This window comes from Rhincodon typus, chromosome 22 (genome assembly GCF_021869965.1).
Source record: "Rhincodon typus isolate 14 chromosome 22, sRhiTyp1.1, whole genome shotgun sequence".
NCBI lineage: Eukaryota > Metazoa > Chordata > Chondrichthyes > Orectolobiformes > Rhincodontidae > Rhincodon > Rhincodon typus.
This window is the reverse complement of record NC_063353.1, coordinates 3,664,826-3,681,170: the sequence shown is the minus strand read 5'-3', so window position 1 is coordinate 3,681,170 and position 16,345 is coordinate 3,664,826. Positions and strand designations below refer to the sequence as shown.

Here is a 16,345-nt window from a genome sequence, read left to right as displayed (position 1 = left end):
CAGGTAACCAGCCTAATCCTATGTTAGAGTTTTTGGTCCAGAGTCGTGTCTATTTTGGAACATCAAGTGCATATCCAAGTATTTCTTGATACAGTGAAAGTTTCTGCCTGGGCCAGCCTTTTAGGCAGTGAATTCCAAGTTCCCACCAGCCTCTGGACATGTTCCCTATCAGAGGTTATACAGATTCCGCAAGCTGCTGCCACACACAGACCTCGGAGGGTGGGCACAGTGGCAGGAGAAGTTGGAAGTAACATAGACTTCTGGGTGAAATTCTCGTTCTTCAAATCCCCTCTAATCCCTTTACCCTTTCCCTTAAATATATGCTCCCAGTTATTGATCACTTTGTCAATAGAAGTAGATCTTTCCTATCTCCTGTAACTAGGCTCCTTATTGTTTTATAAACCTCAATTAAATCTTCCCTCAGCCTTCTGTTTTCCAAAGGGACCAATGCCTCTGACAATGCAACTTTTCTTCATAGCTGTAATTTTCCCACTCTGGTAATGTCCTTGTAAATCTCCTCTGTATTCTCTTCAATGTAATCACTTCCTTCCTGCAAGATGAGCAAAACTGCACACAGTATGCACATTAGAGCCTTGCTGGTGTTTATACAGTTCCAGTGAAACCTACTTGCTTATTCTGTGTCTTAGCTAAATATCCTATTTACCAATTCTTAACCACTTTGTATAGCTGCCCTACCTTCTGCAATCCATAGACAATTATTGCCTTTATTAGTCAAGGCAGAAAGGTTAAGAACAGTGAGGTTTTGCTGGAACTGTATAAAACATTGGTTAGGCCACAGCTACAGTATTGTGTGCAGTTCTGGAATCCACATTCTAGGAGGGATATGATAGCACTGGAGAGGATGCAGAGTATATTTACGAGGATGTTGCCTGGACTGGAGACTTTCAGTTCTGAAGAGAGATTGGACAGACTGGGATTGTTTTCCTTGGAGCAGAGAAGACTGAGTAAGGACATGATTGAGATGTATAAAATTATGAGGGACATAAACTGGGTAGACAAGAAGAAACATATCCCCTTGATAGAGGGATTAATGACTGGGCCATAGATTTCAGGTAAGGGGCAGAAGGCTTAGGGGAAATGCAAGGAAAATATTTTTCATCCAAAGGGAGGTGGAAATTTGGAGCTCACTGTCTGTAAGCGTGGCAAAAACTCTCACACCAGTTAAAAAGTATTTAGACCTGCACTTGTGATGCCATAAGACCAAAAGATAAAGGAGCAGAATTAGGCCAATCAGTCCATCTATCATGTCTGATATGTTTCTGAACCCCATTCACATGCCTTCTCCTGCCCAAGGCATGCAAGTCAATGCCAAGTGCTGGAAAATGGAATTCGAATAGTTAGGTAGTTGTTTTTTACCGATGCAGACTTGATGGGCAGAAGAGCTTTCTCTTGTGCTGTAGCCCTCTAGGACTCAGTGACATATGTTCCAAGGTCCTTCTGTTCCTCAGTACATCTGTGTCCTACAACTGCATGTACCTCACACTTCCCCAGATTGAATTCTATTTGCCACTTTTCTGCTCGCCTGAACAGTTTAGTGATATTTTTCTGTGGTTCACAGCTTCCTTCTTCTTCATCACATGATCAATTCCTGTATCATCTACACACTTTGTAACCATACCCCCTACATTCAAGTCTGAATCATCATCCAAGATGAATTAGTCCAACTGCAGAAAATTCCTTGTGTAATCTAACCAATTTCAAATCTAGTCATCATCACATTGCCTAGATTAAACTGGGCAAATCAGAAATCCCACTAAGTGCGACCATATAAGCTGCAGGACACAAGGTACTGACATAACTCCATTCCTTACAAATTAAGCTCATAAAAAGATGAAAACTTTGCTTTTCCTATGTTGCTTTTTCTTAGGAAAAGAGACAACTAGGAGGTGACCAAAAGAGGTGTTTAAAAATCATGAAAAGGTTTGGCAGGATAAACAATAGTGAAGGTTATTAGGGAAACTTGAAATAGATTGCCTTAAATTTAAGACAGTCACTAAGAAAAAAGAGGTTAGAATTTGGGAATCATTACGGATTATAGCCACGGAGTACGTGAAGAAAATAATATGGTTGTATTTAATAAGAACTAAATAAAAGGACGAGGGAGAAAGGAATGGAAGGCTATGTTGATACCTTTAAATGAAGACAGTGGGAGGAATCTCGCATGGAACATAAAGACCATCCTAGACCACTTGGGCCAAATGGACTGTTTCTACATTCTATGTAAAGACACTATGGAAATGAAATCAAATGTTGTTGTTGCAATGCCTTAAGCCTGTGGATTCATTCTGTGACTGTATTTTCATGCGAAACTTTTTTTCACTAGCTCTTTACAGTCAAAGTAACATCAAAATTCAACAATGTCATTAAACAAAATGCAACGTGTACAGTGACGAACGTTGGAAACAAGAAAGTCATTTGCACAGGCAACTTCACAACTGAATGTCCCTGCAATGTTTCCGAGAACTACGCTCAGCTCAAAGAGCAGCCAGGTACTCAGCCAACACTACATTTAATTCTAGCTGGAGTACTCAGGTTTTAGGAAATCCTTGAACTGATCAAAGTTGCTGACCGTTCTGCAAAGTAGAGGCTGTTCAAGATTTAAAATAAATAGAGGAGGGGCCTCTATTTAATCCATGATCAAAGCTTTCCAGTTGTTGCAACAATAGTGCTGTTTAATCATTAAATTTACAGCCAATGAAATACTGAAACCCTCCTTGTCCCTGGTGTCCCCTGATTTTAAACCAGCCCATGTGGCGAGTTCAACTTGTTAAAATTGTGGTGGGTGGCATCCAGGGCACTTTGCTGCCCCATCACCGTTCTAACCTCCATGATTCTGACAGTGTAGAGCTGCCCATCGCAGGCAGGTGGGCACCTCATTGAAATGAGATAGTCGCAGCCCAAAGATGTTGGACACCACACTGCCATTTTAACACCCTGGTTTGGGAGGCCGCAGAAGCCTTAAATCCTCCAGTACAAGATGGTGACATACAGCATGGAGAGAGGAGAGGGACAAGTATTCGTGGCCCATAAAAGCAGAAAATCCCTTCCTGGCAAAAATGATACCTTGGGGCCTTTTGATTTTCCCCACAGGATTTCTGTCTCTTGTACTCCACTCGACAACATCTGTCCCCTCATCAACATTGTTGGGGGCACTATTCCCTTCTCCCTATTGATTTCCCGCTGTTGTATTGATTTCAGAAAATTCATTATGTAATCTAGCCAATTTCAAATCTGGTTACCGCCGCATTGCCCAGATCAGTAAAAGAACTCAAAACAGTCCTGATGGAGGGAAGCACAGAAATATGAATGAAGTCTGAATGAAGTTTAGGGCCTGAGGCCCTAAACCACTTGACCCCTCGAGGTTTACTCACAACCTGCCCATCCTGAGTTAATGCAGGGCTTCACATTTTGCAAAGTGAGATGCCTTTAACACATGCTTCTTGTCTGTTCCTTGTAGATCCAATGATTATTGAGGTGTCTGTTAAATCTGGCTCCTTGAACTTTGACAACCAGTCCACTGTCCATAACTGCTACAAGATTGCAACATCTCAGCAGACAAACATTCCGTAAGTGTGGCACCTCGTTTACATAAAGTGAAGTCTTTGATTTAGTTGAGGAGAAGCAGAGAAAACTAAAATCTGAATGATTTCTGAAAAGCATTTGTACCAGTCGCTAAAAGCACCTGTTTCTTCTGTATTATTGAGTTCTAGAGGAATTTAGGCACTGCTTCAGGTTAGGATTAAGTGCAAGATCAGAGTCTTTACAACAAGCTCCCTTCTACTAAGGGGACAAGGTTAAATTGGAACTGATCCTTTCTGTATTGTCTAATCAGGTGAGGGATGTGACCACACTGAGTGGCTGCTGATGCTTATGGAAATCTATGTTCTATTGTCAACGTAGTTGTCACATTGATTTAATTAAGCTACCCTGCATTCCTAAACATTGGGCATTGCCAGTTAATTTGCTAACTGTCCATGTTTGAGAACTAAGGGAGAATAATTAAACGAGTGGTTTGCCAAAGGTACTTGTTTCAGACAGTAGTGGCTCAGTAGTAGCACTTTCACATGTTATAATCCCAGACAAGACTGCCAAGTTTTTGGTATGTCAATAAGTTTTTGCTTAAAGTGGATGAAGTTTGAGATTCTAAGTACTTAACAAGAGAATAAAGTCACGTGGCTCCATGGATTTGATCAATCAAACAAGTTTATTATACAAAGTTAGAATATAAAAATAATTCACATTATGTGTACAACTCATACTTGAACATTCAGGATTAACATCAGCTAAATATGAATTAACATTGAAACTGTGGTCAAGCACCCTAGAGATTGTACTTTAATTGGTCAAATGCGTCAAAACAGATGCTACATAGATGTTACTGACCTTTGAGTCACTAGATCCCATTTAAACCCAGTCTCTTTTACAAGGGGTTCAAATTCTTCAGTTTCAAAGATCTAACTTTGGAATGCCCTTGAAACATTTCTGACTCAAATCCTTCAATCACTGCTCATTTAATCTCTTCCCCAGACACCAGATTCCCCACAGCTTGTGATACTGCTACCACTCTATTTCTCCAAGCTTCAATCAATCTCAGCTACTTCAAGAAAATGTTCCTTTTAAGGGCTTCTTTCTGACATTCTTGGCTGCACTGAACTGTCAAAGGCTCCAGAGACTTTTCTTGTCCTAATTGCCAGGAGTCTGCTAACAGCTTCAGGCTGGTCAAAGCCATTTCTTTGCTTTAATACCCTTCCAGTTTCAAACCACAGCTAACTTCTCCCAGCGAACACTCAGATAAATTTAAAACAGAGAGCCTTCCTAAACTCCACTAATCTCCATGACAACATAGCCTGCTCTGGGCTATCCATAATCTGACCTTTAGGCCTTACAGAATTCTTTTCAGCCAATTTGGTTCAAACTCCCTTGTTACTGAAAGTTTTGCAGATCCAGTGAATTAAGTCACCTTACTGGTTTTATTGTTCTGTCTCTTGTGGTTCTACACAATAAATATGATTAACCTTCTGACTGGCCATTTATTTTATGTCTCTGACAATCATTAAAGCCCAGCACATTAATTATCTTAGTTTCTTAACCCCTTAAAGCAACATTACTTGAACCATTAAGTACCTTAGACTTCAAAGTGTTTTGGTTGCAGTTATCCAATTTTGTCCTAACAAACTTTAATTTTGTAAATCAGAAGTTAAATTACTAAAACACATAAATCTCAGACTAAATATTCACAAAGCACATCTGAGTCAGGCAGCTAACTCTAGCTCAGAAGCAAAATACAATGTCAATGTTTCAGTTCAGTAGGCCTTTTCAGCATCCAGGTCATTGACTTGAATGTTAACTCTGTTTCCCTTCACAGAGGCTGCTTGGCTCAGTGGGTTTTCCAAGCCTTTTTTTGTTCCCAGTCCCACTCCTATGACTTGAGCCAGGCTGTCAATTTCAGTACAGTACTGAGGAAGTGCTGCCCTGTTGGAGGCACTCAGTGGATGTGATAAATCCCATGGGGAAGATGACCAACAGTGTACCATTTAGCTAATTAGCATGTACCATATCCATCCCATTATCAACACATCCAAAGGGATGTAAATCTTTGGAATTTTGTAATCCAGAGAACTGTGGATGTTCAGTCATTGAACAGATTCAAGACTGAGATTGATATCTTTTTGGCATACAAGAGAGATCAAGGTTTATGGGGATGGTAAAGAAAGTGGAGTTGAGGGAAAAGATGAGCAACACATGGCCCACATTGGATGTGAACTTGGCCAGGTGCAATAACTTACAACAGAACCATGGTTCGAGAGAAATATCATCTTCTTTTAAAAAGTCTCATTGGAACCAGTTGAGGAGAATGTTGTGTGAGAGTTGTCATGCAAGATTATGCAGGGAAAACAATGACCTGATTCCAGCCTGTTCCTTGACTGTTCTTTAGATTGGAAGTCCTTACTATGTCATATAAACCACCTGGGACACTGGTGGTCAATACAGGAGATTGTCCATGTCCCATATTGTTATGCTGTACTTTGGTGTTGAAGTTATATGCTTTCTGTGATCTGGTTGGACAGAGGTTGCGAGGCCAGTCAGATCACATGTGGAAGCCCTTGCACTGATCTACTGCAATGTAATGTTTATTTGTAATTTGTTTATCTATCTGTAATGTTTATCCTTTTAACTATGTCTTATTTCCAACTTATATATTAATCTCTGTAAGGTAATGCAACTTCTTTTCTTTTTTATTCCTCTTTTTGTATTGTTACAAAATTGGATAGATTATTCATAAATTGGAAGGCCGGAAGTTAGAATTTGTTGGTAAAAATGATCGTGGGGAAAAGAGTGCAGTCGTTCCCTGTAAGACCTTGAGTTTTGTCTGTGCTTGGAAGTTTATAAATGAAGGTGCACAGAGAGTGCCCGAATGGAAACATTTTGTATTGAGCAGTCAAGCAGCACTTTTTCCAAGACAACAAGTTTGAATTTGGCCAATTAATTTAAACCAAGCACCTAGATACAGAAAGCCAATTGAATTTAAATCTGATGGTGTTGACAACCTGAAATCAATCATATTATAAGAGTTTGATTGTGTCATTATGGGTATATAAGACGTCAGCATTTGGAAAATTGGGGAGAGCCAACTGCCATCTGAAAGAGAGAGACATCCGCCACCTCCCAGAGTTAGCACCATTCAGCTCTCAGAGAAAGCCCATCTGATTAATCAAAGGTACCATGGTGTTTTAGCTCAAAGTCATCATTGAAGAAATTATAGACATAAAACAACCCAGGTGGCAGAATTAGCAAAAGAAAGGCGTTTGTGAAGAGAACGGAGACGACAGAATATTCCAGAAAACAGTCTGTGCGAACTTGCAGAGATTAAGTTATAATTCTTTGTTGTCTTATTAATTGAGTTTATTAAATAGGACTTGTGTTTATTTGAACAGTATTCCAGTAGAATTTAGACCAGTTAGGAGGTATTTAGTAGCATAAGGGAAATTGTCGGTTTGTTAGTAATTCTGTTAATTTGTTCATTGTTGGGTTAAATCAATAAATTGTTTCTTGTTACCTGTAAAGTGGAGATCAGGGATTTTCGCTCTTTTACTCACTCATTTAATAGATTACAAGGGGAAAGACAAGCTTCTCTGGGTGTTTCAAGGGTAATTATTAGAGGTGAAACCCCTAGTCCCATTTTAACAGATTGAGGCTTGTGTTTTAGTTGAATTATCAGAAGGGTTTGACCTTTTCACCTTCCTAACTGTATCTAAGATTTGTACCTAAGTATTTTGTACCTGAGATGGCGCCATGAGAAGGTGACATTGTAAACCTTTCACTGTACTCTTGTGCTTCTGTACTTGAGTACACGTGACAATAAACCTAGTTCTAATTCTAATTCTAATCTCTTGGTCTCTAGATGTGAGCTGACTTCTGACACCTCTACTCATCTTTAACCCTTCCACTGATTCCTGAGCAAATGCTGGCACAGATTGGCTGGGCCGATTGGACTCATTTATGTGGTGCTATTCCTGCATCTAACTATAATTTCCAGGTGTTAAAGTCAGTTTATTTTCTTCCTTTCCTTAACCAGATGTACTGATTGTATTAAATCTGGATGTCACTGGTGTGCAGTAGAACATCGATGTACTTACACTTCAAGTTGCAGTGGGAATACTCAACAGGTAACCAGTCATTACTGACTGATGGCATTGTTTTCAAAAAAGAAAACTAGCCCATAATTAATATGATGAACTATGTTTTGATTTCAGTTCTGCCCTCAAATTTACAAAGTGCAATTAAGTCGGACTTCAGAAAATCTTGACATTTTTCTGACTCATGCAGAAGTGCTGAAAGTAAGTCTTACAGTAACTCCGATATCTATAGCGGGACTATAATGAATAAGAACAGTGTCCTCACCAATATTCATCCGTCAACTAACATCACTAAAGTGGATTATCTGGTATTTATAACATTGCTGTTGTATGGGGTTTATTGTGCATTACAGCTGCCATCTTCCTCCATTATAATGGTGACTACACTTCAAAAAGTACTTCATTCTCTCAAGTGGTTTGGGATGTTTTTGGGTCACAATAGGTGCTTTTCTTCAGGTTCTTTCTTCCTGAGGGATAGAGCATTTCATTCAGTAGTGAAATGAATTTGATGAGAAAAATCAAACTGTTTGCCATAGTTTTAGATTGAAGGGAAGCTAATGTGACCCCATGATATAAGAAGGGAAATAAAGAGAAAACAGAATTGTAGACCAGTGAGACTGATGTCTGTAGTGGAAAAGATGCTAGGGTCTATTATCGAGGATTTTATGGTAGAGCATATAGAAAACAATGTGGATTTACAAAGGGGAAATAGTGCTTGACCAAGTTACTGGAATTCTTTGAGGATGTAACTACAAACTATCATGGGGAGCCAGTGGAATATTTGAACTTTAAGAAGGGCTCCTACGAAAGAGATTGATGTTTAAAATTAAAGTGCATGGGATTGAGGGGAGTGTATTGCAATAGATAGAAAATTAGTTTGCAGACTGGAAATAAAGAGTGGAAATAAATAGTTTTTTTTTCCTGAATGGTAGGCAATGACAGGGAACATTACTAGTATCCCAGCTATTCACGATATTTGGTAATGATTTACATGAGGGAACTAAATGTAAAAATCTCAAAATTTGCAGATGACACCACACTGGGTGGAAAGGTGAGCTTTGATGAGGATGCAGAGATGTTGCAGTGTGATTTGGACAGGGTGAGAGAATGGGAAAATGCATGTCAGATGCAGCATAATGTGGAAAAATGTGAGGCTATCCACTTTGGGACAAAAAAGGAAGGTGGATTTTTTTTATTCTTTATTCATTCACAGGATGAGGGTGTTACTGGTTAGGCAGCATTTATTGCCCAGAGGGCAGCTAAGAGTCAACCACATTGCTGTGGGTCTGGAGTCACATATAGGCCAGACCAGGTAAGGATGGCAGATTTCCTTCCCTAAAGGATATTAGTGAGCCAGATGGGTTTTTTTCCTGACAATCAGCAATGGTTTCATGGTCATCATTAGACTCCTAATTCCACATATCCATTGAATTCAAACTCCACCATCTGCCATGGTAGGATTTGAACCTAGGTCCCCAGATCATTGCCTGGATCAACAGTCCAGCAATAATACCACTAGGCCATCACCTCTGCTCCATTTAAATAGCTGTAATTTGAGAGAGAGGAATGTTCAACAAGACTTGAGTGTCCTCATGCACCATTTGCTGAAAGTAAGTGCGGTGAAGAAGGCAAACTGTGTATTGGCCTTCATAGTGAGATGTTTTGGATACAGGAACCAGGATGTCTTGCTGTAATTATACAGTGCATTGATGAGACCTTGCCTGAAGTATTATGTGCAGTTTTGGTCTCCTTATGTTGGGAAGGACGTTTATGCTGTGCAGGGAGTGCTGTGAAAGTTTACCAAATGGATTCCTGGGTTGGCAGAACTGACATATGAGCAGAGATTGAGTCAGTTAGGACATTGAGGTTTAGAAGAATGAGAGAAGATCTTATAAACCTATCAAGTTCTAACAGGACTCTACAGGTTAGAAGCAGGAAGGATATTCCAGACGGTGGGGGAGTTCAGAACCGGGGTCATAGTTCAAGGATAAGAATGAAACCTTTTAGGACTGAGTTGAGGAGAAATTTCTTCACCCAGAGAGTGGGGACCCTGTGGAATTCACTACAACAGAAGGTGGTTGAGGTCAAAACTTTATGTGTTTTCAATATAGCTTCTGTGGCTAATGGGATCAAAGGACAGGAGAACAGGACAGGATTAGGGTATTGGGTTAAATGATCAGCTATGGTCAAAATGAATGGTGGAGCAGGCTCGAAGGGCTGAATAGCCTACTCCTGCTCCTATCTTCTATGTTTCCATGTTTAGTTCATGGCTTGAAACAGCAAGGTCAAAGTGGGGGTTGCCATTCATTAAAAATTAACATTTTTAGCTAGGATTGGGTATTTAGTCTCTTCTCAAAGTTCTTTTTTGAAGGGGAAAAGTACTTTGAGCTAACATCCTGATTGCAAAATTTTTTAGGAATAATACCACAAGAATAATTCGTATAAATCAATTAAAGAAAGGCCATCTATTGTGAACTGAGTCCTTGAACCATTATTGCAAGTAGCAAAGTTGCACCTAGAAGGGCAATGGGAGCAGCTACTTGGGAAGATCACCATCTCCAAGCTCCCCTTCAACTGACCACCCATCCTAACATGGGCATTGGTCATTGTACCCGAGGCCAGTTTGTCAGGTGTTGGGACCTCTGACCCACTGTGGCAGCTCCTCACCACACATGCTGCAGCAATATGGGATCACAAGTTCAAGATTGTCAGCAAGAGAGCTTGGAGTGAGGAGTTGTTAGGATTTGGAACATGCTGGCTGGGAGAGTGGTGGAGGCAGATTTCTTAGGAGGTTTCACAAGAGAGCTGGATATATATTTGAAAAGGATGAAGTTAGCAGGCCAGAAATAAAGCTGGAGAATGGGACTAGTTGGGTAGCTCCCTTGGGAGCCGGTACAGACACGTTGGATTGAATGGCCTCCTTTTGGACAGTAAAATTCCATGATTCTGTAAGAATGTCCTCAACCAACCAGGGATGGGCAAGGAATATCACTCTCAGATGTGATGCATCCAATAAATAGATAAAAGGAATTGTCAAATTGCTCGGAACTAATGGGTGTACATTAAACACTTACGATGTGATTAATCCTCTGTGTTGTACCTAAAAGTTGTAAAGATCATCAGTTCTCGTCTGACTAACAAGATTGGAGCAGAACAAGTGTATGACTCCTCGCAGATATTATAAATATGAACCAACTGATTTCCTGTTTCAGCAAGCTGGTTCCTCTTAGTGCTGTGTGCAAGGAGGAATTCTGCTTCACGGGCTTGTAATCACAAGGTCAATGGCATGGCAGCATTTTTTAAAAACTTTTTTCCTGAACAGAAAGATTGCTAAATTCTTTGAGAAATACCTCATCGCAGGTTGTGTGAAAAGAGTTCAGAGGGAGTTTCCAAGGAGCATGATGGTCTTGATCTAGATTCCTGGTCACAGAGTCCTATTGCACCAATGGAGGCCCTTCAGTCCATCAAATAAACAAAAGTGCATAGAACAATCCAGGCAGTCCCCTTCCCCATCTCTAATGCATTGGACAATTTGCTGCCCCTTATATCACTATAGAAAATTACTCAATTCCCTGTTAAACTTAATTAATATCTTGGCTGATACTGAAAAGTGTTTGGCTGATATTCTTGACTTCTGAAGTGACAAGAAGTGCAATGAAGTCTGACATGCCTTCTGTGAAAGAGTTTTCAATTAACTGTACGGTCTGTCAATTCATGTTCTGTAGCTCAAAAAGTAACTTACACTTGGGCAATAGCATTTCTGCAACCATGCGTGACCCTCATCTGCAGTTTCATGAGTAACAAATGAGTCAAAACCCTCGAACAGCCATTCTAACAGCACTGTGGGTGCACCTATAAACCGTCAGATGCAGGAGCAGAAGTAGGTGATTTGGCCCATCAAGTCTGCTTCACCATTCAATGAGATCACGGCTGATCTGATAATCTTCAAATCTACTTTTCTGCCTTTTTCCCATAATCCTTGATTCCCTTACAGCTTAAAAGTCTCTCTGTCTCAGCCTTGAATATACCTAATGACCCAGCCTTGAGGGCTCCCTGAGGGAAAGAATTCCACAGATTCGCAACCCTCTTAGACAATAAATCCATCCTGATCTCTGTCTTAAAATGGTGACTCCTTATTCTGAGATGATGTCCTCTGGTCCTAGGCTCTTCTGGAAGGGGAAACAATCTTTCAGCATCTACCCTGTCAAGTCCCCTAAGAATCTTTCGATTTTATATCCCAACCTTTCCCAGCACATCCAGCATGTTCAAAGTGAGGGTAGCTTGGTTCATGAGGTTAAAATCCAATTTAGAGCCACCTTTACAACCACCTTTGACCCGTCTGAGGTTACCGAGGATGTGAAAGGTGCCAGGCAGCCTGCCCACTTTGGACCCATTGAGGCTCTGAAGTGACCAATGAATTCCTCTGCTACTGATTTATATTGGGCAGGGGAAGGTAGAGGCAGGGCAGGCTGCTGGCAGGCAGTAACTGGGTATTGCCTCCTTTAGAGGCTCATTGCACCCATCCTCCCAAGTTTAACACTCCCCCCCCACACCAATTTAGCAATCACCATGCCCCTGTGCTCTCAGACCTGTCCATACACCAGCCTTCCCTCTCACTGGGTTGCACCATGAGACCCGTCCAGGCATACCCAAGTCCAGGCGTCATGGCGTTTCTCCACTCGGTCAGGTGTTGCTGGGATTTCAGAGGAGCCGGTTAATTTATTGGCAGTCCTGTGGGCTGGGTCTCCCACATCTGACGGGGCCAGAGGTCTCACTCTGAATCCATGAAGACTGCTCTCAGCATGTTATTGCTGCTGAGTAGCTGGACTTTGGGTCAGTGGGCTCAACAGCACCATTTCCTTCGAGCAAAGGAACTGGGAATGTATCTTTCTGTAAAACCCCAACCCCTGATCTTAAAGATCAGTTGATTCTTGATTACAATGGGCATTTTAAGTGCACAATTAGTACTGGCATTGTAGATTAAAAATCTGCTCTGTTACTTTCTGTTTTTCCACATTCTATACTGTCTGCAAAATTTTTTTGCCCACTCACTGCACCTATTGACATCGCTTTTGTTGATTCCTCCTCACAACTTGCTTTCCTAGACATTTCTGTATCACCAGTAAACATTGCTATAGTGCACTTGTCTCCTTCATTTAAATCATTCATATAGAGCAATACAGATGGAGACCGCAGCATTGATTCATCCCTGTGGCAATCCGCTGGTTACAGCTTGTCTATGTGAAAGTGAGACATCCATCCTGTCAACAGGGTTCTTGTGGGCTGGCTAGAGAACTGGCATGTGCCCCGTGTCACCTCTGCCTCCATTGGTGCTGGAAGCTGCCAGCAGTGAACTGATCACAGGCTTAGGATCACCTTGGGTGAATGAGGAGGGATGGGATCTCTGGCTAGGAGTGCAGAGTCAGGTTGTCTGGGAGAAAGGGCAGGTTCTAAGCAAACCCCACTTTCTTCCCAATGTGTAGACCCTTGGTAAATGATCTTTGAACGAGGGACTCCCGCCCCTGAGAGTTCATGAGCCAACCTCACAGGGTTTTCCCTTCAGGGCTTCATGTCTTCTGTCTACTGCTGGCTGAATTTCATCAATAGTGAGGTGACGGTATTCGACTAGTATCCAGGCAGGAAGGCTGTCCATGTACCTTCCTGGCTCAAACCTGATTGAAACAGAGTTAGAAAGGGGATAAGTTTCGCACCCTGCACCTGATTAAATGCTGACCACTTCCAATTCCATTAAATTCCACCCTCTATTTCCTATCGGTTAGTTATCGATGCTAATATGTGACTTTTAACACAATGAGCATTTGACAAGTAACTTGTAATGTGGCAAGTTGTCAAATGCCTTTCAGAAATCCAAACATGCTGCATTCCTTTCCCAACTCCAGTTGTTACGTCCTCGAAGAGCTCGAATACATTTATCAAACAGGATTTCCCGTGCACGAAATGGTGTTGCGTCTGCCTGGTTGGATTATGATTTTGTAAATTTTCTGCTGCAACTTTGTTAATAATGGATGGAAAGTTGTATCCTAAATTATAAATCTTTGAGGAAGCTTCACAATACAATGTTTTGCAGAATTCTAATGTTGACCTGAATTGTACGTTTGATGGGAAGTCACAAGCGGCCAAGTGGATCAGGGAATCTGTCATCCAGTGTGTCAGGCCTCAGGTTCGTGTAATGGGTTACATTGATTGAAAAGTTCATTGTGTTTTCTCAGCCTGCACTCCCTTGATCTTTCACTGTTTGACTGTGTTTAGTGAAATATCAACCTGATTCATGATTTAACTTTTAACTTTCATCAATTAATTTGCAATTTGAAGAATGAGAGGTGTCACTTGCCAGTGTGGTGTTAGTGTGGGTAACCATTTGGAATTTTTTTGGGTCTGTACTGTTGTCTCCATCAGGACTGGTAACCCTCCCAGCACCTTCCTAGGTACTAGTGAAAATCACAGCAGGATACAAGCATGCACAGACACAACGCCAATGTCATGGTGCCCTGTTTTAGGGACTGCCTTCTTCCTTCGTGGGTAACCTGTAAACACAGCTCTTTGTCGGCACTTGATTTTTTTTCAATGTTAATTTAACAAAAATGCATGTGAGGATCTGTGATCATTTACTAAATTGGACATTGTTGCTTATATTTTGCAGTTTGTGAATGAAAGACGGCTCATTCCTGTGAATGTTGTCTACAGTAAAAATTCCAGCTACATTATTGATAATCCGAACAATATCACAGGTAATTGATCCTTTAGAATTTAACAGTGGAGATCAGATTCAGCTTCAGTCTTTTAACAGACATTCAATCCTGTATGTAGCGATGAGGCTGAAACCTCGGCTGTAAACCCCAGATATCTATGATCACCTGGCTCCTTGTACAGACACAAAAGGCTGGGCGTGGGTTGGCATGTGGGTGGGGATGTGTCGTAAAATTGGGTGCTATGCCATGGGGTTCCTGGCAATGCCTCCCCCCTGACCCTGCTTAACTTTGCCAGCCCACTAAGATGGAGCTTGCTTCTGAATGGGGATCGAAGTCTCTCTTCAAGCCAGTTAACAGTCTTGTAGCTGTTACATAACTGTGGGGGCAAGCCAGCCAAACTGGGGTAGTCTTGATCTCAAATTTTATGTGTTTCTCCCCACGCCTCCACCACGAAATGGAGCCCGACAATTCTGTGTTAGACCATAAGAAGTAGGCTAACCCATGAGACTTTTCCATCATTCAGTGAGATCATGGCTGATAGAGTCATAGAATCCCTATAGTGTGGAAACAGGCCATTCAGCCCAACAAGTCCACACTGCCCCTCTGAAGAGCATCCCACCCAGACCCATTCCCCTACCCCTGCATTTCCCCATGTCTCACCCACCTAACCTAAACATCCCTGGACACTGTGGGCAATTTCCCATGGCCAATCCACTTAGTCTACACATCTTTGGACTGTGGGAGGAAACCGGAGCACCTGGAGGAAACCCACACAGACACAGGGAGAATGTGCAAACTCCACACAGGCAGTCGCCTGAGGGTGGAACTGAACCTGGGTTCCTGGCGCTGTGAGGCAGCAGTGCTAACCACTGAGCCATCGTGCCGCCCCGTGATCTGATAATGATAATTTCATGAACAAAATTATAATTTGTATCTGTGTTTGGTCCTGTGCAGAAGTATCACCTAATTACACCCTGGCCTTTTACCTAGCCTTTGATCTCGATGTTGTTGACAATGGTCTGAGACGAAATGGAGGTTGGGAATCTTGAACAGTGACCTTTGTCTATTTTAGACAAGCAGCGAAGACTACTTTCACCTCCTAACGGTCAAACACCATTTCTTAATAAACTAGTGAACTTGGTAGCGGTTGTGTTCAGGTGTACATTTGTTACTCCCATTAACCTATTTGTTTAATCTAATTGTTTTTCTGAGCAATTGTGAAATATTAACATTGCAAGGTTTGCTTTTAAAATAAATAGAAATGTTTCCATCCTAACGCATGTTATTTTTTATTTACTTGTGGGACATGGGAATCACTGGTTGGACCAGTATTTATTAGCTGTCCCTAGTTGCCCCTTGAGAAGGTGGTGGTGAGCTGCCTGCTTGGACCACTGTAGTCCATGTGCTGTGGGTTGACCCACAATGGCCTTAGGGAGCGAATTTCAGGATTTTGACCCAGTGACCCTGAAAGAAGGACGATATATTTCCAATTCAAGATGGTGAGTGGCTTGGAGAGGATCTTGCAGGGGGTGGTGTTCCTATGTATCTGTTGCCCTTGTCCTTCTGGATGGAAGTGGTCGTGGGTTTGGAAGGTGCTGTCTGAGGATCTTTGGCAAATTTCTGCAGTGCATCTTATAGACAGTACACACTGCTGCTACTAAGTGTCGATGGTGGAGGGAGTGGATGCTAATGGATGTGATGACAATCAAGTGGGCTGCTTTGTCCTGGATGGTGTCAAGCTTCTTGAGTGTTACTGGAGCTGCACACTTCCAGTTTATTGTGGAAAATAACCATGTTACTGACAAATAAGCTTCCTTGCTGCACTCAAGTTTACATTCCAATTCTATTAAGACTTTTCTCTTAACAGTTTACAGTTGCGATGTCCAGAAGCCAGGGTGTGTTTTTTGTTCACCAGAAAGGATTTGTACGGTAGGGAATACTCCAAGTTAACTGTGGTTCATGTTGGAATTGTCTAAA

At 41.6% G+C, this 16,345-nt stretch overlaps 1 protein-coding gene across 2 annotated transcripts in view; it reads left to right on the top strand.

Moving 5' to 3' along the window:
• plxnc1 (plexin C1) overlaps positions 1–16,345 on the top strand; it is a 115,569-nt gene that overhangs the window by 41,596 nt on the left and 57,628 nt on the right. For both annotated transcript variants that reach the window (XM_048610423.1, XM_020515381.2), the window contains exons 6-12: positions 2,345–2,510; positions 3,479–3,587; positions 7,598–7,688; positions 7,776–7,859; positions 13,747–13,839; positions 14,320–14,407; positions 16,236–16,297. In XM_048610423.1, coding sequence (XP_048466380.1) covers positions 2,345–2,510; positions 3,479–3,587; positions 7,598–7,688; positions 7,776–7,859; positions 13,747–13,839; positions 14,320–14,407; positions 16,236–16,297 — 693 coding nt within the window. The remainder of the gene's footprint in view (positions 1–2,344; positions 2,511–3,478; positions 3,588–7,597; positions 7,689–7,775; positions 7,860–13,746; positions 13,840–14,319; positions 14,408–16,235; positions 16,298–16,345) is intronic.